The sequence below is a fragment of the Camelus bactrianus genome, chromosome 1 (assembly GCF_048773025.1).
Source record: "Camelus bactrianus isolate YW-2024 breed Bactrian camel chromosome 1, ASM4877302v1, whole genome shotgun sequence".
NCBI classification, from domain to species: Eukaryota; Metazoa; Chordata; class Mammalia; order Artiodactyla; family Camelidae; genus Camelus; species Camelus bactrianus.
Genome location: NC_133539.1, coordinates 58080630 through 58103964, shown reverse-complemented (window position 1 = coordinate 58103964; position 23335 = coordinate 58080630). Strand labels below are relative to the sequence as shown.

Genomic DNA, 23335 nt, shown 5'->3' with positions numbered 1-23335 from the left:
TGGTGAGAATATCTCAACACCATCTCAAGATGTCAGCTCTCTGTAATTTAATTTATTAGTTTAGTGCAATTCCAATAAAAATCCCAACCAGTTTTTTTTTTTTTTTTGGACATTGATCATAAATCAGAAGTCTACCCTAAAGTTCATAAAGAAAGATAAGCACGCAAGAATAAAGCGGAAAACATTGATATGGAAGAGCTCTGTAGGGGACTAGTCCTGACTTTAACATATGCTACAAAGCCTCTCTAAAACAGATGAACAAATAGGTCAATGGAGCAGCCAACGGAACAGAAGTTTCAGAATAACCAAACTACATCTAAAAATCTAGTATATGATAAATAAAGGTGGTAACTCATCTTACTGACATAGTGATAAGCTTCATAAATGATGTTCGGATTGAAGCATTAACGGAGATTAAAATGTGGATACCCATACAGAAAAAAAGATAAAATTAGATCTATTTCTCAAACCATACACAGGGGTAAAGTTCAAATGGATCGGAGGTCTACATGTAAAAAATAAAGCATTACAAATAGGAAAAAGAAAAAAAGCATGCATAACTATAACCTGGGTATAGGGGAAAGCTTTTAAAAGATGACTTAAAGTCCAGATGCAATAAAATGAGAGACTGGTAAATTTTACTACATAACAATACAAAAACGTTTGCACGGTAAAAAAAAAAAAAAAAAAAAAAAAGCCACAGTAAGCAAACTCATAAGACAAATGACAAAATGAGAGGAAAAATTCACAGGATATATCACACTAAAGGATTTAAAGGATTTTTATCCCTACCGTATAAGGAACGTTTAAAATTTGAGGGGAAGGAGATGAAACGTCCTGTGGAGGAGAACCCTCACACTCTGCTCTCCCGGGACAAGTCACGGTGGTGAGCGCGGTGGTCAGCGCTCCCCAGAAGGCAGCTTCCGCGGACCGGGGTCTCCGCGCCGCCCTGCGCGGCAGAGCATCGCGCGTGCGCAGGACGCCTAGCGGGGCCGCCAGTCGCTCCCTCCTCCTTGCTCCTCTGGCGCCCCTCACCTTCCTCCCCCAGGAACCAGGAAGAAAGCCTGGAAGAGCTGGCTCCTCGGCTCCTGGTGGAAGTCTGGGTCTCCACCTCCCGTCTCTTCGGCCTCTGGAAGTGCAACTTGGAGGTCAGTTCGCGGGCCAGGGCCCTAGCCCCCCAGGACGCTTAGCCCAGCTGACCTCCTCAGCCCTGTTCATCTACCCTCACTGCTGGGCTGGTGCCCCGCAGCAGAAATACCTTGATCTTCTTCTGCTTTCTTTTCTATGAAAATCGCTTATAGCTGCTTTAGAATTGTGTTACTCTTTTGGAACAGTATTTGCTGTCACCCAAATGCTGGGGTCAAAATCCTGGGCTCCAAAGTTAGTTAGTTGTGCAGCCCCAGTAAACTGCATCTGTACAGTGAGCGTAGCCATAACTACTTCAAGATGCTATCGTGAGGTTTAATTGAGGTAACGTTCCTAGAGTGTCTGGCATATTTTATTTTTAAAATATCAATATTAGTTCCCCTTTGTGCTGGGCATCCCATTCCTCCTCCACCCTGCTTTCCCTACACACTCATGTTCAGAAAAATACTCTGGATCCTTTTCATCCCCCTAAGACAGGGCTGGAATTAGGTGTCTCTCTAGCCTGACAAGACGTTGTTTAATGTCATTCAGTCAACTTGTGACGAAGGCCCTTGATATGCCTGGCACTGTGTTAAGATTATAAGGATGAGTTAGACACAGATCTCTTCTCTCTAGGGTGAGGGTAGAAGTAAGGGGAGAGAGAAACGAAAAACGATGAATACACTTTTACCTGATGTTATCATGAAAGGCCCTGGCAGAATATAGAGGGTAGTCTCAAAATGGGTACCTACCTAGGTATGGGCAAAGGGTTAAGGGAAACCAGAAATGGTGAAGCACCCCCACCCCCTCTTAACCAACTAGGCTGAAGGGACAAGGGAGAGGGTATGCACTGAACTTGGTAAGAGCCATGCCTATAGGAGAGTGCCATTTTCCAGGAGCCATGGCTGCTTTGGGGAGAGAGCACGGGAATAATTATCCCAATCACTCTCTCCCTCCCTCCTACGATCTCTTGATGATACCTCCTGTGACTACACCCAACCAGCAATCAGAGAGCATGAGAATGGAGTTGATGCAGTACTTAGAGGTCAGCACCCAGCACCACCCCAAGGCTGAAAGCAGGGTAAGTGGATTTTGGTATCACATCTGCATTAATAGAGATATGCATGAAGTATTAGGAACACAGAAAAATAAGTGATTCATGACTTGGAGACAAATTTGGAAGAAAGTTCCTATAATGGTAGCATTTGAGTGAGAACCTGAATGATGAGTAGGAGATTTCTAAGAGGAGAATGAGGTACAAGGGCATGAAAGAGAGAGAGAGAAGAGGCCAGAAGAATAAAAGTACAGACTGTGATAGACTGTGGTTAGGAAAAGCTGGTAGTCTGGTATGACTAGACCATTAGGGGCTTGGTGGGGTGGAAGGGGTAAGCAAGCATAATGAAAAATACTTGATGGCCATGCTGTGGAGTTTGAACTTTATTTCCTAGGTCAGCATCCTCAAAATGTGGTCCCCAGACCAGCAGCATTAGCATCAACTAGGAACTTGTTAGGAATACAGTTAGAACTTTCCGTTAGAAATCGAGGGTTGGGATTTAGCAATCTGTGTTTTACTGAGTCCTCCATGTGATCTGACACAAGTTCAAGTTTCAGAAGCACTCATCTAGGCATTAGGGAGTCACAGAAGGCCTTTCATCAGGAGTGGTGCAATCAGAGCTGTTTTTTCAAAAGTCGGTTGGAGGCGGAAAGAAGAAGAGGGATAGGGAAAGAGTCCGTAGTGGATATTCCACTCATTCTGCTGAGGGAGTTAGGAAGTTGCCAGCTGGGCAGTGAGAGCTGAAGTGAAGAGGGAGAGGAAGGACTGGTGACAATGGATTTGTGGGATGCGAGTGTGGACAAAGACAGTCGATTGCCATTTTAGTAAACAGAGGATGTTGAGACCATAAAACCTTCAGCCACTACAGCCACCTTCCCCCCTTAGCTGCACCCCTACAGTGCACCCCAAGGGGAATTCAGAATGGAGAAAAACAGGATATTGGCCATAGATAAGATGCATATCAAAGGAATAATTTTAATAAGCCCAGACTCTTGCATCTTTTCACATGTAGAAACGCTAAAATCACTAACTTCAGATGTCTGTTTTTTTGGTGATTAGCAGTACTCTTTTGATATTTAACTACATTTTTTTATAGCAAAAATTTCTATATGTCCTGGCTCCTCCCTTACCTCTTTGGAAGAGCCCTCAGAGGTATCTGAGAAGCTGTTTCTGGGCTATAGTCTTAGTAATGCCCTGAATGAAAAACAGTTCTCAACTTTTAGGTTTTGTACTTTTTTCCAGTTGACAAAGCAGAAGCCTACACTGCCTTTTTTTATCCCATTGAGAACCCTGGTAAACATTTACATCTCAAGGCACAAGGAGAGAAAAGCAAGTTCTCCTAGAAGGACTTGTTCCCTCGAGGTCAGAATTCTGAAAAGAAGTATTTTAGCAAGACAGCTTTTTCTGACTGCATATGCAAAAAGAACCAGTTTTGGAATTTTAAAAGAGTTTCATCTTAACCAATTTTCTCCATAATCTAAAGAATATTGTGGCCACACAGTGTTTAAAAAACATCACTTCCTTTTTCGTCATAGGATTATAGTTATAATTCTGTCAACCTGCTAAAATTGTTCCTTTGGGCTTTGAGAAGGAGTGGATATATTTCCCCTCATCCTAGCTGGGCACTTTTCCTTTTCATTTCAAATGACTAGTCAACAGACAGACAGACAGACAGATTTTTCTTTCTGAGGGACTGGTACGGAGTCTCTACTGAGCCACTCCCTGCCTCGACTGGTACTAACAGTGACCCTTCAGGTCCAAATGACACAAGTGCAAAAAGAAGGGCTCCCAGTGTGCACACCAGGGAATTTACCCAGTCTGGAGTACATCTCCTCTTCAGCAGCGCAGTTCCTTTTCCCAACAAAAGTGAAAGTAGGCTGTCGGGGCTGAGCAGGGGAGAAGCAGGGAGAGTCTTGGGGAACAAACAGTTTAGCAACTGCCAGGACATCCCTGAAAGTCCCCCTCTCAGGCCTGGCAAGCTGTGAGCTGCTGGGTTCACATCAGTCCCAGCCAAACACTGTCAGCCTTTTGGATGGTGGGGGTGGCTAAGAACCACAGGGACGAGAGTCTTCTGGCTGGCTCACCAAAAATTTGTTACCAAACTCAGGTTCACCTGCTTGTCATTCAAGAATCTAATACCGAGTCCCTCAGAGCTACCCGAGAGGTTGCCTCCCAGGCTTGAAGTCCTCAGAAAGTCTGGCGAATAAAACATAATTCTCAACTTAAAAAGAAATAAAAGAACCAAATATTGAGAGACAAGCGTTGGGTAAAAGGAAAGATAGCTTTATTGAGAAAGTCTAGTCACCAGTGACCGATGATTCAATCAGTCGTGCCTCTGTAATGAAGCCTCCACAGAAACTCAAAAGGATGGGGTTCAAAGAGCTTCCAGGCTGGTGAACAGCTGGAGATTTGGGGAGAGTGGCACACATGGAGAGGGCATGGATGCCTTCTCCCCATATGCATCTCTTCCATCTGGCTGTTCCTGAAATATTCTTTTATGGTAAACCAGTAATCTAGTGAATAATCTGGTTTTCTGAGTTTTGTGAGCCACTCTGGCAAATTAATTGAACCACAGGAGGGGGTTGTGGAAACCTTTGATTTTATATCCATTCGGTCAGAAGCGCTGGTAACAATCTGGACTTGCAATTGGCATCTGAAGTGGAGCGCAGTCTTGTGGGACTTTACCTGTGGAATCTGATGCTATCCCCAGGTTGATAGTGTCAGAATTGAGTTGGATTGTAGGACATGAAGCTGGTGTTGGATTGCTTGGATGTGTAGGGGAAAATTCAACACACAGAAATTGGTTGCAGAAATGTATTATCTTTAGAGAGATATTATTTGTAATATCTCAATATTATTTGTAATTCTCTTTTTTCCTTTGGAGAGAAAGGCGCCCTGATTTGCTGCTGCCTAGTGAGCATCTGGGTAATCTGGCACTGACACTGGAGAGGTGAAACAAAAACTCTTGGAGCAAGGAGGGGCAGGTGTAGTTTGATAGGGTATTACGCATGCTTTCTTCAGAAAGGAGAGAAGAGATGAAACCTACAGCCCACTTTTACCTTTGTGGCAACCCATGTGTTAAGAAAGAAAAATATTAGTAAATGTGATTGTTATAGTTGAAAGTGGCAGCAGTTAAGTCAATAGTAGTAAAATTCTACTGTGATATTATTTAGCAAAAGCTACACACAAAACCAAGCAAAGACATCTGCCCACATGGTGTGTGGTACACTGTATGTGTTGTGGGAAACACCCAGAATCTCATCCTCAGGAAAAAGAAAAAAGAAGTGGGTAAGAACACAGACAGTCTGTTCCTAATAAGGATATAACTTTATTTATAGCCGATAGAGATGATAATACTTTCCACAGAGCAAAAGCAATAATGCAAAGGCTTTCCAACCACTCACACAATATGAAACACACACCTTGCTGTCAAGGATCCAGAAATTAGCAGGAACCAAACTTTTGCTTTTTTGAAGCAAATTTAGCTAAAATATCAATAGATACAAAACAATAATAATTGTAAGGCTTTAGTGAATCACTGAATAATTCATCAGACTAAGCTAAATATCTAATCTGATTTAAAAAAAATATTATTTACCTTAAGCTTCCTCAACTCTCTGGACAAAGAAAATGATTTTGGGTTTTTAAGTTCTTCAATCAAGACTTCCTTGGAGGAAATCTGCTTTGAGTACTGTGCAGGAATCCATTCTGAGAGAAGCTCAGAATAATGGGAACTCCCTAGCCTGCTCCACGCGGGAGAAGACCCCTGTAGAAGGCAGTACGGCTCTGGGGCACAGAAGCCTTGGAGCCAGACTAACTCCTTCAAATCCTAGCACTTGTACTTATTAATTATGTGACCTTTGTGAAAGTACCTATCCTCTCTGTGCATCAGTTTTCTCAATTATAAAATGGGGATACTAATAGATATAAAGCTCTTATAAAGGGGAAAAATAAGGACACAATATTAACTATTATTATCTGAACAAAAAATTCATCACTTTTGGAGAGAGGCTGGGACATGGATAGCCAGGTAGTTTCTTACTATAACTTTCTTCTGACTTGGAGGACCATGTAAAAGTAAATTTTGACCGGTCATATATTCCTTATAGTAGGCTCACCTCTGGCCTTTTCTCTGTCCAGAGATTATCAGGGAGAAAGGTTTTAAGGCAGAAGGCGTGGCTTGATGGGACTTGGCAAAAGGATGAGAAAAGTGCTACTGTGGGGACTACAGTTACTGAGAAAATGATAGTCTATGGAAATTTTGGGGATTTGCCTGTTAAAACTAGAAGTGGGGTATACTCAAAAGTATAATAATATCTAGAGGAAAAAAATGTTCAGAGGCATGTACCATTACTATGGAGGGGCAAGTGCATGCCACGTGGCAGATTACAGGGATCGGGGGAGCAAGGACAAAGTTAGAGGCCAGTCAGAGTTCAGAGGCCAAGTGTTCTGGAGTAAAAGACTCGGTTTTCCAAATCAGTGGTGAGGTCTCCAGAAATGGCTTCTTTACTCCTGCCTCTGCCCAAGATTCAGGGAGCATATATCCTCTGCTGGGTTGTTAGCAACCTGAGTCAGGCAGCAACAATTGATTAAGCACCAGCCGTATACTAGGTGTCCTGAAAAATAATAGCCTTGTTCCATTTATTACCAAAGGTTGCTCAGTCTCTGCCCTGGCCACTTTTCTGGCCGTGGGGCAGGGAGGGGAACGTGGGTCTCCAGTTTTCCATAACCAAAGCCTTCTTCTCCCCTATTCACACTAGGATTTTACTTTTAGGGTAGAGATTAAAGGGCAAACAAACAAAACTGAAGGACTGCCCCACAGATGGCAATAAGAGGATCAGCTAGCAGCTAGTACTTCAGCTGCACAACACAGAAGACGATTCCACAGCCACAATGCTCCACCTCCACAGCCCTGCAAGAATGCCATGAGAATGAGGCACAGTACCTCTGCAGCAAAATATTACACAGATCTTTGGGGCTTTTATCTTCCGTACAATTAAACACTCCAGAAAAACTTCTTATTCTTACACAAACCATTTCTTGAGATGAAAAATTTAAAAGGTGTTCTTACATAAAGATTTAGATTAGTATTTACTCTGTGTCTTTGACTGTGCCTTTTGCAAGCTGGGCTCAAGACTTCCCGTAGTCTTCTTACTCAATTCCTTTGTCTTTCAGCTCCTGTTTGACACGTTTCAGATAGTCAGGATCAGGGTAGCCATAACTGCAGAAGGAAAAAGGCCCTTAGCTTCATCACAGATGGTTTTAAAGAATCTGTACAGTAGGTCCCTGGCATTAACATTCAGTGTTGCAAACACTCACAAGCAATCCTGAAGGCATATGACTGATAATTATTTGGAAGTATGCAGATGTGAGTCATTTAGCTAATGAGTAGGCCTAGCTGTCTGCCCAGGATCTGCCTTCCAACAAGACTTTTTAATTTTGAGTTCATGGTAAGCAGTGACTCATAAAGTTACAATATACTATATTTTTATGGAAGGTAATAATTTTGCTACAGGAAGATTTTCACATTTGGGAAATTAAGTTTCAGAATACTAAGGGTTTGAGGTATTCTATCTGAATTTCATAAAGAACAATTGGATTGCCCATAATACAACTTCCATCATCATTAAGATTTTTCTAGACAAATATTAGCCAAGCATATTTAGGATGTCTATGGACTGATGGAAGGGTTGAAGAAAGGGCGGTCTTAAAAGAAGTCAAAGTAATTAAGATTCCTAGGCTCTGCCCATCAAATAGACATGAAACCCCAAATTAAATCACCTTAGATACCATTCATCTTGGATTCTGAAGATCTACCGCCCTTTGATACAAAATTTATTCACTGTATGTTACTTTGTGGTTGGCAGGGTAGAAGGTGTTGGGAACCAGTCTTTTTGCCTTTGAGGTTATCACTCCAGATTAGCATCCGTCAAGATACTTAACTGTATCCTATCCCACTGGTATAAACTGTCTCCTTACAGCTACATCTGTAGCAGCCAAATTCTGTTTAGCCGCCATTGTGTTTCAAAAGATTCTTACCATTGTGGTCCCCCACTGCAGGATGTCTTGTGGTGGATATCATTCCATGTAACAACATCTGAGAATCCTGATGCTCGAGACACTCCCACTGTGAAAATCAGTTTTTGGTCAAAGGCCCTACGAAGGAGGCGCAGAACCTCCCTTCCTTCCTGGTTATCAGGCAAGTATGCACTTCGCTGTATTCCATAAAATCTCTTTCCTGGGTTTGGGTGCTCTTTCTATATAAGACAAGAAAATATCAAGTGAAAACATTCCTGTGTCTAAATTTTACTTTATCTATAGATGTGTTTGCAGATAGAGCAAACAAAAAAACAAAAAAAGTATTGAAGGTTTGCTCAGATTCCACATATAATTCATATTTCTCCTCTTTCCCCAAATTCCTGCTGGGAACACTTATCCACCTTCCTGACTTCCCCCACCCCAACACATAATCACCACCCACCCTTTCTCTGCCTTACTAGACACAAAAGATACCTAAGTTATAAGTAAATGTTACCTTCATCAGCATTTAAAACCCTTGCATATAATCATGGAGATAATTACCTGGGAAACATACTGGAAAGAAACCCAAAGACTTCAGAAACACTTACTGTTTGTATGCCTCCTTTAATAGTATAAATAATCTTAATGGAGCCACAGGATTCATAACCTGGAAGTGAGTCCTTTAAGTAACTGAAACTCATATTTCCATCTGGCTGATTTCCTTTCTGGATGCCGTAGGAAGTCTGGCACACAGGACAGACTGGCTTATATGAAAAGGCTCTCTCAATACAGAGGCTGCAGAATTCATGCTTGCACTTGGAGAGCACGCGTTTGTTATTAATGGTGTCCATACAGATGATACATATGTCCTTTTCTTTGTCCACTCCTGACACCCCAGAACTGGCAGAGTGCTGGAATATTGTTGAAGCTGTTTTTGAATCACTGCTATCAGTGGGTGCATCATGGTCATCATTCCATTTTTCTCCAGCTAACGGAGAGATTCCCGCTCTGTTTAAGACATACTGTTTTGCCTTTGCAAGGTTATCTGGCAGCCCAATCAAAGTCATTGACTCTTGATTTAGCACAAGGTGTATATCTGGATGTCTTTTTCTAAAGTCATCAGCAAACTTGGTCCCATACAAGTGCTTTTTCTCCTTGCCCAAAGCTTTCAGTGAAAGAACTTCTCTCATAATCTGACAAGAGACATGTTGGTAGGCGTCGATGAAACTTGAATAAGCATGCACAGAAAGATCTAACTCCTTGATTTTAGGTTTAAACAGAATGCAGGTTTTCTGACCTAATCCCCAAACCTGCTTTCGAGTGTTGTATTTTTTTTCTATTTTTGATATCTCCTGGAATAATTCCACTTCTAAAAGCTTATAGTGAGCGGTATCAACCTCAATTCCATTCATCATGTGTTTGTCAGTCAATATTTTCACGGGTGCCTTGATAAGACTTTCAGAGGTTTTTGAAGCAAGAAGATGTTCAGCAGCTGAAATGTCATCTGTGGTCCCAAGAAGGGTTAATTCTCGCCCTTTCTCCTTTATGAGGAGCTTCGTAAACTGCTGGCTTAATTCTTGTTTGATTTGATTTGCCTGCTTACTGTCTGCAAAAGCAATACATTTCTGCCCCAGAGTCCCTACGTTCTGAAATTCACTGGCAAAAGAGTCGCGAGCTGCTTCGAGGTTACCTGAGATGAAGTCTAAATAGACCATATTTGAAGAACTCTCTCGAGCTTTTATTTTTGTACCAAATCTTTTCTCTATTGAGCCTATTTTATCAGGGTAGGTGTATGTGAAGTATTCAAAGAAAGCCAAGGGAACTTCGAAATGGTTGCTTTTTTCCTCTGACCTGGCTTTTGGCTCAGAGGGAGAAACATAGCTGTGTGCATCCTGCTGATGGAGTGGCTCCCTCTCTGTTGTCAAAAGGGAAGAATCACATTTCTGTTCCCTTTCCAACAGTTGCTCACTCAAGAAGCCATGTATTCTTTCAATATCTCTGAAGTCACCACACACCTTCTCTGTTCCATCACGGCCCTCCACACATTTGACACTGGGGCAGAGAATGGTGATCTGCTCCCTCTGCTCTTTGGAGAGCAGGTGACAGTTTAGCTCAGCTGTGACAGTAAGAAAGATCTGAAATTTTAAAAGGGAACAAATAAAATCTCTTAGACATCCATGCCTATGTTCACCTCTCAGGAGAATGTCTAGAGACTAGAGAAACAACCACTATGACTTCTTTCAAATCCTTTTTGTAGAGGATGCAACGTACTACAGCCCTGGAGAGTTGGGGGTGGGGTGGGAGGTGAGGGGAAGAGGCTCAGGCACATCTCCAGAGATTCTGATGTAAATGTAGGACCTGAGCACTAACACTTTTAAAAGTTCTATGGACAGGGAATCTGGTTTCTAGAGCTGCCACTATCTGTTTGACCTTGGGGGTTGGAGTGATGGAAAGGCACTCCGGCTTTCTGGGTAAATTGCTGTTTCTCACTAAAGAATGTGAGCCTGGAAGGGAGTCATAAATCTGAGGAGGGTGTTTTTTCCTATAATTGTATTTTCTCTTCTACTCTCCTCCTTTTTAAAAAAACAAAACAAAACTAACCCCCTAACTGCATGCAGTGTTGCTGGGTCCTCTAAACCCTGGCCTTTAGAAGCTCAAATATAAGACAAACACATGAGATTAGGCAAAAAAGGACAGAGACAAATTGAATGTACTATAAAAGCAAGATTTCTAAAGTTTTGCTCCACTTCAAGGTCTTCACACATGCCATGCACATGCCATTTCCTCTGCCTGTAACATCCTTCCTCTAAATCTTCCTCCAGAATGTTTCCTGAATCCAGCCACTGCTCACAACTCCATCAGGACCACCCAGAGTCCAGGCCATTATCATCCTGCACCTGGCTCACTGTAGCCCCTCCTAACTGGGCTCTCTCACTTTCCACTTTAGCCTCTTCCTACATTCAGTTCTCCACGCAGCAGCCAGAGTAACCCTTTAGAAATATGAATCAGATCACTGTATCCCCCTGGCTCAAAACCATCTAAGGAATCTCCTAACATTTAAGTTAAAATCCAAAGTCCTGATCTTCATCCCTCAAAGACCTGACTTCTGGGTACCTCTCCAAGTTCCTCTCTTACTCTCTCTCTTGCTGTCTGCTCTCCAGCCAGCAGGCCTCCCTCCTTGAAGGGGCTTAGGATGTAGGCTCCTGTCTGACTGGGTGGGGGTGTGTGTGTCAGCCTTGCACTTGTTTCTTCCTTCTGCCTAGAATTTTCTTCTCCTAGAAATCCACTTAGTTAGCTCTCTTACTTCATTCATGTCTCTACTCAGATGTCATTTCATTTGAGAGGTTTTTCCTGATATCCTACTTAAAATAGTGCTCCTGTTACTGTCATTTATCCTGCTTTCTTCTTCTTCCTAGCACTTATCACTGCAGACATTTTGTTTCATATCTATTTGTTTCCTATTGTCTGGTTCCCTCACTAGAATGTAAGCTCCTTGAGGGCAGGGTCTGATGTGTTCCTGTCTGTATCCCCAGCTCCTGGCACACAGAAGTCATTGTCAAATGACTGCATGACTGGCTCCTTCTCAAATGTCACCTCCTCAGACACTGTGACTTCTGGTCAGAAATAACACAAACTCCTTCTTCTTCCTTGCCTTGGCCTTGTCACTCTCTAAGTGACAAAACCTCATTACAGTTTTTTCTCAACACATATCACTCTCTGAAATGGTTTTCCTCATTTTGTTTACTTGCTTATTGTCTTTCTGTGTACCTCTCCACCCCCAGCAGGGACCTGGCTGTTGTGTTCACCTCTGTGTCCCTGTTGCCTAAACAGTGCCAGGCTCATAGTAAGTTCTTAGTAAATGGTCCTTGGACTGGAGAGGATTTTGCAGGAACATACCCAACTCCCCTCAATACTCACCTTTCTGACACAGGAATCCACAGCATTAGGGATGTGCTTTTCATTTGGATGCTTCTCACCAGACCTCGCCCCTTTTTGTGACTGTGTCAGAGAAGACATTCTGGCCCTTGTATTCTTCTCTACTGCATTTTCATTGGGTTCCAGGAAAATAGTCACAGTTTTGTCGTCAACCACAATTTGGTGCTTTCCTTTTTTCAACACTCCCTCCTTACCTTCAGTGGAGACATTACATATATGCATAAACATAGAAATGGGAGATTTTAAATAATCCTCTTACTCATGCATCTGTACCCTGCCCCAGTACCCTCCCAGTAAGGGCTGCTCCCTGCATCCTGAAATGGTGAGTTGGTGACAGGGGACCTGAGGGAGATATTCAGAACTCTTAATTAGGCAGCTTACATTTTACTGTAGAAAGGAAGGCTTAATGATAATGTAATATCCACTCATTAAAAGTCATGTTCCTGAAACTGTCTCAGTATCCCATTTCAATGACATGGAGTAATGCTCATTATAAGTGAAAAAAAAATCAGGAGTAAAAAATGTAGACTCAGTTTTGTAACTCTATATGTACGTATATGTGTTTACTGACATTCAGAGGAAAAAGTCTGGGAGTAAATATACCAAAATGTTCAGATTGTTTTTCACCAGGTGGTTTTCTTCTTTATTCTTTACCCTGTCTTCTATAGTGAGGATATATAACTTCTGTAGCTCTCAAAAACAAATCAGTGGAATAATTGTTTAAAACATAAAAGCAGAATGGCAAGGGCTGACCGATGTCGGCGGGTGGGAAGGGTGTTTGTTCTTCTGAGAGCTGAGAATTATGAATCGGGACGAGGAACTGGAAAGTGTCAACTTGAAGGCGCAGTCGGTCCAGATCACGGACTGGGCACTTCTGGGCTCTGTTCTCCTCTATGGGGCTGCGCCTCCTGGCTGCAGAAGCCCCTAGTTCCTGTCCCCCACCAGACGATACCAGACTTGCCTTCTCTCCTGAGTCAGCTTGAACTGGGTCTGCACATAATCCCCCGGAGCTGGACCCCTCAGGGACGGCGGTTGCCCCCCTCCCCCGCCCCTGCCCTGGCCCACAGCTCACCCGCCCTTTGCTGGAAATCCACCCGATAGGTGCCCTGGTCGCTGGGATCCAGGGCACGGACGGTGCACTCTCCGCCTCCCGACTCCCGGCTCTGAAAGTACTTTTCCAGCTTCCTTTGAAGACGGATTCCGGGCTGGGACACCCGCACGAACAGCGGGGACGGCGGGCAGAGGATCGAAGCCATGGCTCTCTGTGTAGGGCTCTGGCGCGGCAGCTTGCGACGCAGCGTGGCCAGGGCCGGGGCATGGGTGTGTCCCGCCGCGCTGCCCCCAAGCGCAAAGTTTCAGTTTCGCTTTCCCCGTAATCCCTTCTGTTTTCCGTCAGAGCCACTCCTCCTCCTCGCCTCGCCGCGGACTGCCGGGTGAGTAGGTCCCGTCTCCCGTCCCCGGGGCGGTGGGCGCCCGAGCCTCCCAGGTCTCCTCTCCTGCAGGCTCGGGCAGGGAGCGGGTTGGCGAGGGGTGGGCTCCCAGGGCCAGGCTGGTGAGGGTGGAGACTGGGAGAGATGCTCAAGGCAGAGTTTCTCCTGAGTTTGTGGTTGACTCTTATTGTTGTTACTTTCGTTTGCAGCTGAAATATAATCCACATTCTGAATTCAGGTTAAATTTACCAACACTTTTAAAAAATTTGAATTTGTTCACCTGCATTATGGCGTATAACCCGTTACCTCCCTCTAACTATCGTTTAGACTGGCTCTTCCGGTTTTTCTGCCCTTCTTTCAACATTTAGCTCACAGTGCTGAACTGCGTGCTGCCCTGCGTAAAGGTGAGAGTGGAGGCACCTGACCGCACCAGCTGGTAAAGGGAGGCAGACTTGTGATTAAAGAAGCAGAATCTCTGGAAGGCTTCAGGCGGAAGTTTGAAGTAGAATCCTAAAAGAGAGGAGGAGGAGGAGGGATGGGGAGGATCCGAGGCACAGGGACCACTGTATCTGAAGCACAGAGGGCACACTGAGGCCTTGGAGGAGATGAGATAGGTGAGAGAGCCGACAGAGGAAGGGGCTAGATCAGTGCTGTCCAACAGAAGTGTAATGGGGGCTACAGATTAATTTAACAATTTTTAGTAGCCATATTTTTAAGTATAAGCAGGCGAAATTAATTTTATGTTCTTTAACTCACTATATCCTAAATTAACCGTTTCAGCATGCAGTCAATGTTAAAAAACATATTCATGAGGTATTTTACATTCTTTTTTGTCATCTTAAGTCATTGCAATCCAGTATTTATCTCACATTTACACCACCTTTCAGTTGGAATTAGCCACATTTCAAGTGCTCAAGACCTACATGTGGCTAATGGCCCACACTGGCCAGCACAGTTCTAGATGGTGAAAGGTCTTGAAAATCAATGGGGAGATATGGAAAGCTTGAAAGCAGGGCAAGCAGGAGAGTGTCATATCAGATATGCATTTTAGAAAGCTGATGTTGACAGTGATGTGGAGGGCACATTTCCATCTGTGATGAATGGAGGTGGAGAGGCCAGAGATAAGATTTTTGCACCTGGCTGGTAAGACTAGAAATGAGTCTGTCTTTATGGAGAGCGATTTGACAGTACTACCAGAATAATGACTGCATATACATCCTTGTTCTGCAGTTCCACTTCTAGGACTTTGTCCTGTTGACTGATTAGTACCTGTGTCAAGTGACCTATGTACTAAGTTATTCTTTTTTTATAATAGCAAAAGATAAGGAACTCCATAAATGTCCATAAAAAGGGGGACTAACTTACAGTGCATCTATACAACGGAATGCAATGAACAGTAGAAAGAATGAAGATGCTATGTGCTAATATGGAAAGATCTCTAGGATTCATTAATGGATAAGGCAAGATGCAGGGCAGTGTGTAAAAGATGCTACCTTTTGAGGATGGGCACAGGCTCTGAAGAGCAGTCTGACCAAAGCTGGTGTCCCAGAGCATCCTCCCCATGAGGGCAAAGGCTCAGAGGTGAAGGAGAGTTTGGAGAACATCAAGTAGTGCCATTTCACAGCACTGCAGTTCCCCTGGAGCGTGGGGTATGTATAAAGGAATCTGGAAAACAGAAATGACAGAGACCCTTGAATGTCAGGCTGAAGAGTTTGGTCTTTACCATAGGTGATGGAGTCTGCTGAAGATTTTGAGCAGAGAATGCTTCTCAAATAAAACCCATCTTTGTAAGTTTTTTTTTTTTTTAAAGATGTTACCTTTTATGTAAAAATGCCTCTGGAAGAATGCGGAAGAAGCTAGTAACTTATTGCCTCTAGGAAAGAAATTTAGTGAGGGGAGTAGGAGGGAGCCTTATACACTTTATAAAATTGAGCCTATTAATATAATACCTATTCAAACAATAAATGTACAATTAAATACATTTAAATCTTTAAAAAGAATTTGTTGCCATAGTTCAGGCAAGAAGCCCTGAGGTCCTTAAGTGAAGTGGTATTAGTGGGCAAGGAGGGTAGGGCCATATTTGAAAGTGATTTAGTTGGACAGGACCCAGTGATGGGTTGAATATAGGACAGAAGAGAAAATTCTAGATTTCTGACTTGAGTGGATGAATGGTGTATCATTTACTGAACTGTAGAATCCAGGAGATAAAGCTTGGATTTTGGAGGGGATTGGCTGAGTGTAGGTAGTGGGGTAGGGGACTGGGGATGAGGAGATTATGGGTCCAGTTTTGCAGCGTGTTTGAAGGGACTATGGGACATCAGGTCGACTTGAAAAATGAGGCTTAGGAGAGCAATTGCCTAGAGATACGAATATGGGAGTCTCATGCAGTTGGTGAGTTGAAGCCATGAGAGTAGATGAGATCACCCCTAGAGAGTGGGTAGAATGAGCTGAGATGTGCTTCTCAGACAGAATCCTGGGGCAAATGATTAATGGGTGAACCATGGATGTGAATCCAGGGGAAAGGCCTCTAAAGGTAAAGTGAAAAGTAACAAAAGAACCCAGGTAAGATGGCATAGGAGAAGCCAAAAAGCAGAGGTTCTGAAATCAAAGAATGAAATGAAGGATGAAACTAGAGAGAGGGGTCAAATAAAGATTATTAGGACAGAAGAGAGTCCCCTGGGGTTAGCCACCTGGAGGACACTGACAGGCCGTTTCAGAGGATCCTGGGGGTGAGCTAGACTACAGTGGGTTGAGCAGGCAGATGGGCAGAGTCAGCCCCTTCATGCTGCCTGTGAAGAGGTAGGAACCAGTGATGGAAAGTTGGGAAGGCTTTTGTTGCTATTGTTTTTAAAATGGAAGAGATTGAATGTTTTGGACAATATGCTCTTTGTTTCTAATTTCTTTGGGGTTAAATGAATGCCACCCCCACTGCCAGGTCTGTCCCAGGACCTTTAAAGCCTGGGCTGAAGAAGGAAATTAAGTGCATCATCTAAAGCAAAAACCCACTGGGAACCCCACAGCGGAAGCAGACGCAGAAGGCGTCCTTTTGTGTAAACAGCAGTGCCCTCTGGAGGCAAAAATGCATCTTCTTGTATTTTAGGATTGTATTTGGACTTAACTGCTTTTCCTGACGCTTAAGAATAATAGTGCTCTGATACTGTAGATAGTTGCACAAAGGTTTCCTATTGCAAAGGTATTAGAAATCATTTCATAGGCCTAAAGGCAACCATGTGGCAACAAGTGTGGGTAACTGTGTCTTTAGTCATTTTCGTCATTATTCTCCTCAAAATCCAGTCTTTAATTCCTACCTGTTAGATGGGGAAAAAAATCATTAAAATATGTTTTCCCAAGGTCTCTGATCTTTATCTAGGTAGTCCCCATTCTAAAAGATCAGGGATATTTATCACAAACTCAATACTATATGTCTTTCATGGCACAAGCACAGCTCCTTCTTTCTTCAGACACTCTCCAGGGGTCTTCACTCACTCATAGACTGGTTTTTCCTCATTGTTCTTTGAATGCTTTGCTCAGTTTTACCACTTGTTATCATCCTCCTCTTCTAAATATGTAAAAGCCTGCTCCATCCTTCAAGGCCTGGCTCTAGCTTCACCTTCCCCATAAAGCTTCCCCTGCTATGTGCCATACAGCTATTTCCCTTTGAAATGCCATTACGGTTTCAACTGGAACCTCTCTTTAAAGGATGGAAGGTAAACAGTAACAGTAGCAGCAAAAACAATGTGTGCCTCTTCACCAATGAAATTAAAAACAACTCAAGATCAGAAATTGTGTTTAATCTTCCTGTTGTGTATTCTCACTAAATTCCTAAAGATGCTACTCAATGCTTGTTACATCCTTCTTTTCATTCCTAGAAGGGGGCTGCCATATTTGGGAAACGCAAAACGGAGTCAACATACAAAGACCCCAGAGACCTGGAAGATGGACTTTTTCAAGGTAAAAAGCATAAATGTATATAAATAATAAACCTTGATCAGCATGTGAATGGTTCTTCCTGTAACAGCAAGAAATCTGGGGTCTTCAGTTACACCTGGCATTCTTACTTGGTTTTAATATCCCAATAAATTTTTCTCCTTGCCCCATGTGAGAGATGGGAAATCAAGAATATGCTAATCTAATCAACAGAGTCAACATGAGGATGGGTGATTTTTTTTTTTTAAATGTCACTTCAGTATCATTTTGATTCTCTACTCATTCAGCAGTTCTGCTTTTGCAGGATTGGGAAAGGGAGGGTGATGGAGGAGGAATAAAAATAAAGCCTAGGGAAAAGGCACCTCATTTGTTTACCCTGACAATTCCACCTTCAGGCTTGTGTCATGAAATAAGCAGTGGAAAGTGGGTCCTTACTGGTAGATGGGGAGCTGTAGCCAATGAGGCCCTTGTGCCCTTGTCTTTTCTTCTCCCTGGGAAACCCCACCAGCTTTTGGAGATTGGAGTCCTTTCTGAGAGTTTTGGGACATTTTGGCATGTGACCTTTGAGCCTTTCAAGCGTTAATCTCTAACCCTTCATCTCATCCTGAATTAAAGTGCATTGGCCTCTAGGGAAGTGGGATAGGGTCAGTGTTTGCTGGAACATTTAGTGTTTCAAGTATTTTAGGCACACTGATCAAACGAACAGATAAACAAATGTGTTCCTCTTTCCCCTCAAACCCAGTGCTTTTAGGAAGGTTTCTGTTGCTTTGTGTTTATTAGGCTGTTTGTCATCAGTAATCTGTAGTCATTCGGTCTCATTTTTTTTTTTTTAAACCACTCTCACTTTTCACAGGGTGTTGGAGCAGCAGCTTACAGTGAGAAATCAGGTAGGATCTCCTCATTCTCTTGTCTCAGAAAGTCTTTGCTCAGATCTTTCCTCAGTGGAGAAAGGGGAATACAGAAGGGGACTGTCTCCCCCACAAGTGCTTAGGTGTGTGACTGCAGGACTTGTGGGGACCCGGCACATGCCTCGGAAGGGGGACAGCTTCACAGGCAATGTGGCACCAGATGTGCTCTCTGAGTTCCCGTTGATTCTATCCTTTGCCTGCAAGATGTGAGACTCTTCTGACCACAGCCCTAGACCTGAAACTGACCAGAAAAGGTGACCCACTGATTATCTCCTTGCTCAACAAGGCTTATAAGAGCCAAATGGAACCTGCCTAATCCTAGGGTGGCCCACTTGAGATTTTCAACCAAAGCACAGGCCTGTTGGCTTTAATTACTCATATGATGCTTCTTTTAGGTAACTGAGGCCACCAGAGGTCTTTCTAGGTGGTTCAGATTAGAAATGGAAGTTGAAGTGAAAAAATAATCAGTTACTATATTATATCTATTTTAGGGCACACATTTTTTTCACATCTCTGAAATAAGGCCACTCCCTAGCCACTGATAGTACGCTATGACTTAATTGGCATCAGGAGCATCTAAATAACAATGCCTTAGACTCCATGAATTAGGGTTGTCACAGGTTGAGTTCTCCAGGAAGCAAAACTGACATGGAGTTAGGAATGCAAAAGATTTATTGTGAAGGTAAGAAAGAAACTGTATTGGGCAGACAGAGCCATCAGGCTGTTGTAAAAACCTGGCAAAGCTCTGGCAGCCTGAGATTGCCCGCTGGTGGGGTCCCACGTTGGAATCAGTGGCCTTTTTCAGCCATTGATGGGGGCCACCCTGAAAATAGCATGATGCGGCCTGGAGAGCTGAGATGGGCCCCGAGGGGCTAACAACTGGAGGCTGTCAGATAACCATATCCCCCTCTTCATTGAGGGGTGATCTGAGCAGCACATCTTTTTGCCTGCCACATACACAGAATCATTTTTAGTCAATCAGTTTTAATTCCACCAAAATCGTGCCACAAAAACAGGAGTATGATGAAGAATTATTTACTGTGGCATTGTCAGTGCTCCACCCATCTGCTGGACCATGACCCCAGGAGCATCCTCGACTGGTGACTGATAGAAGCTGGATAAATATCTTAGCTCCTTTACCCCTCTTGTGGTATAACTCTGAGATGTGTGGTCTACACTGGCCCACCCACACCCCTTTGGAGTTAAGTTTCATTTGCTTCGTAACATCTCCTTCATTTGTTTCCTTCCTTCCCCTGTCTCACTTTCCCTCTCTGCTCTCCCTGTCTCACGCCCCTGGTATTTTCTGGGATCACCTCCCAAATAAACTTACACTCAAATCCTTGTCTCAGAGTCAGCTTCTAGGAGAACCCAAACTAAGACAAAAGCAAACAAGTTATGAATAGAGCCTCCAAGAGGGGAGGGTATAGCTCAGTGGTAGTCTTCATGCCTAGCATGCACGAGGTCCTGAGTTCAATTCCCAGTACCTCTGTTTAAAAATAAATAAATAAATAAATCTAACCAACTCCCCCATTAAAGAAAATAGAAAAAAAAATTTAAGTCTATGAATAGAGCCTCCACATATTTTTGACTCACAATTAAGTCCTTTCCAATAATTGTGCCTTAAGCATGGGTCTTCCCAAACTCACCATTTTTATGTGGATTTTTAAAATCTATGAGCCTCGATGCATGCAGTTTTCTTACCACCATCATGGTATCATAGTAGCTACCATTTATTGGTATATGCCAGGCATAAGACTAGGCACTTTATGGTAACTTACCATTGAAAACTCTTGGTCTAATTACAGGTCGAGGTGAGAGGGAGGATCAGGAAGGGGCCTAGAGGAAGTTCATGTCTCTTTTGCACATGGGAAGTTCAGTCTCCTGGTGTGAAGTAGAATTACATCCTTTTCAAAGGAACCTTTGCTCGTTTCTTTATTTTTTATCTCCTCTCCTTTTTCAGAGACTGACATGCTCAGAGAAAACTATAGTCAACAGATTTCCATTAATCACAGTGACTTCAAAATTTTAAAAAATAATAAGAGTCAGCTATGGGAAGTCCTCCAGAATAAATTTGGGTGTATCTCTACCCTGGTCTCTCCAACTCAGGAAGGTAACAATGAGTCTCTACAAGTCTTCAGAAAAATGCTGACTCCCAGGCTAGAGTTATCTGTCTGGAAGGATGACCTCACCAGACATGCTGTTGATGCTGTGGTGAATGCAGCCAATGAAGACCTTATACATGGGGGAGGCCTGGCCCTGGCCCTTGTGAAAGCTGGTGGCCTTGAAATCCAAGAGGAGAGCAGAAGATTCATTTCTTCATTTGGCAAAATACCGACTAGTGGGATAGCTATCACAGGAGCAGGGAAGCTTCCCTGCAAATTCATTATCCACGCTGTTGGGCCTCGGTGGGGGTCAATGGATGCATCAGAATGTGTCGAGAATCTGTATTTGGCCATTGTCAATGTTTTGAATCAAGTCAGTGATGAAAATTTGCACATCAAGACAATAGCAATTCCAGCCTTGAGCTCTGGAATTTTCAAATTCCCTCTGGATTTGTGTACACGGGTCATTGTGCAAGCTATCAAGAGTTATTCCCAGAGTGAGAAACTAGCCAGTAATTTGAAAGAAATTCATCTGGTAAGCAATGAGGACCCTACTGTTGCTGCCTTTAAAACTGCTTCAGAAGTCATCCTAGGGAGGAACGAGCTAGAATCCTGGGCGAGTCAAGAAGTCATCTCCCCTTTTGATACAATGGTGGTGAACAACCTGACTCTCCAGATTGTCTTGGGCCTCATTGAACTGCAAGAGGTAGGTCTTTGTTTCCGTTCTCTTGCACTGCCAAAGGGGATCTCTGAACTGTTTATTAGCTACCAATTATGTTTTGAGTATAGACTGTTTCAAACACTGCTTAGAAAGTATCTTGTTAAGGATAAGAGTGTGGACTTCAGAGCCAGGCCATCTGGATTTGAATACTAGCTTTGCCCTGTACTAACTGGGTGACCTGAATCAAGTTACTTTACCATTTGGACTTCAGTTTTCTCATCTGTAAAATGAGGATAATAATAGCACTTATATCTTAGAGTTGGAATCAATACATATAAACTTATTAGAGTAGAACTTGGCATGTGATAACTATTTATGATTATTATTACTATTATTCTTAGGCACCATGAGGAAATAGAGCAATCTTTGATTCCAGGGTAGTTAAAATCTATCATATTCTCTTTGAGTAAAAAGATTCTCTATTTGAAAAATCTCACTGGGGAGACAAATCATCTGAACATTTCTAAAGCAACCTATCAATAATAAACAAGGAAGTCTTAATAGAAAGTGTATTCATAATATATATGAGTATGTACACTTGTGACAGGTGTGGAGTGTAGTAGACCATGAAGGATTACTCTAGAAGATGTGAGTTTTGAATCTGATATCAAGTTAAGTTGGTTATGAACTGGCAGGAGGAGAGGCCTGGGTGGTTACAATGACTAATCAGAGAGATACAGAGGAATTGACAGATTAAAAATAATAGGCTGGACCAGTCATCAGACCCATATGGAGCTGTAGATTATCTTCTGAGTATATGCCTCTGTGCCAGGGACTGTGGAGGATACAAAGTGTAACTTAGCTTTTAGCCAGGGATCATTGGGCACAAAGGTGAGGGCCCTGCAGGGAGAGGAGGGAGTCAGGGTGGCAGTGAACCTAGGTATTTCTGGATTAGTGCTGCTTCCCTGCTAGGCAAAGAGCACCTTGAGGGTGGGGATCAAGGTTTGTAGTCCCAGAGCTGGTCTCTGGGCATGCATCTAGGTGTTCACCAAATTATTGATGAATAACTTCAGGGGGCAGCAGGGAGCAAGAGCTTCAGTGGAGGAAGACAAAGACTATATAAAGCCATATATATATATATATATATACATTTTTTTTTTCCTGGATCAGGGACTTTTTTATGGCCACAATCAAATGACCTAATCACAAGTAGAAAAATGCCACTTATTGCCTTCAAGACAATTAGAAAGAAGATTGAGGGGACCCATGAAATGAAATATTTATTTGATAAGTCATTAATATGTCGATTAGAAGTTAAAGGGGAAACATCCTGGTTAAATAACTTATTCCTTTAACTAAAATTTTATTGTATCTATTTATTGCCAACATTAGAGATTTTAAAATTTGTAGAGGGTGCCAGTGCCCCCAACTTGCAAATTCTGATTGCATTTTCAAAGTGACACATTTGTTAACATCCATGAGAAGTACCTAAGTTACTCCCAAAGGGAGCCAAAACCATCAGGATGAATTAGGGGGATTTGAGCATGGGAGGAAAGAAGGATACAACCCCTTTTAGCACAACTCTAAGAGGTGACATTATTTAAAATACAGCCCATGTGTATGTACAGTCTGTGTCTGAAAGGACAGATGAAGAACTGGTGAAATGGTTGCCTGTAGGACAGGTGGGTGAGGGGGATCTGGGGACACCACCAAAAGGGACACCTGCTTTCCACCAAAGACTTTTTTGTCTTATTTGTGCTTTCTTTAATCATGTACTACTTACCTTAAAAATACAAATTAGGAGGTAGAAATTTTTTGAGAAATTTTATTTCCACTCTGTTTAAAATAAAGCAAAATGAAAAATCACCTAGAAACAGCAAAAAAGTGATGACACTAGGGCAGGAAATGAAACCACTGATTGATAACATACAACAAATCACAGAGACTGCTCAGAATCTGGGAATATTGGAGGTAGAAGCCAGCAAGGGGCTGACAGAAGTTTGCAATAAAAATTATATCATCCACACAACTTTACCTAATTTCTCAGTAGGAGAATAGGACAAACAGACTCATGGCAATCAAATGATCACTCTTTGGAAATGAGTTTATATCCATTATTAAATGGTATTTTTATGGATTTAGGATCTTCAAAAGTGCTTTTCAAAGCTTTT

General features: G+C 42.7%; 2 protein-coding genes across 2 annotated transcripts in view; one reads left to right on the top strand and one right to left on the bottom strand.

Moving 5' to 3' along the window:
- Positions 1 to 5483: 5483 nt before the first annotated feature.
- Positions 5484 to 13392, bottom strand: DTX3L (deltex E3 ubiquitin ligase 3L). The gene is made up of 5 exons (XM_010970900.3): positions 13209 to 13392; positions 12119 to 12330; positions 8809 to 10335; positions 8219 to 8436; positions 5484 to 7400 (listed from the first exon to the last, which is right to left on the bottom strand). The coding sequence occupies exons 1-5, from the start codon at positions 13390 to 13392 to the stop codon at positions 7331 to 7333; spliced, it is 2211 nt and encodes a 736-aa protein (XP_010969202.2). The 3' UTR covers positions 5484 to 7330.
- PARP9 (poly(ADP-ribose) polymerase family member 9) overlaps positions 13391 to 23335 on the top strand; it is a 26969-nt gene continuing 17024 nt past the window's right edge. The window contains exons 1-4 of the mRNA XM_010970901.3: positions 13391 to 13569; positions 17436 to 17517; positions 18347 to 18380; positions 20362 to 21209. Of these exons, the coding sequence (XP_010969203.1) occupies positions 13391 to 13569; positions 17436 to 17517; positions 18347 to 18380; positions 20362 to 21209 (1143 nt within the window). The remainder of the gene's footprint in view (positions 13570 to 17435; positions 17518 to 18346; positions 18381 to 20361; positions 21210 to 23335) is intronic.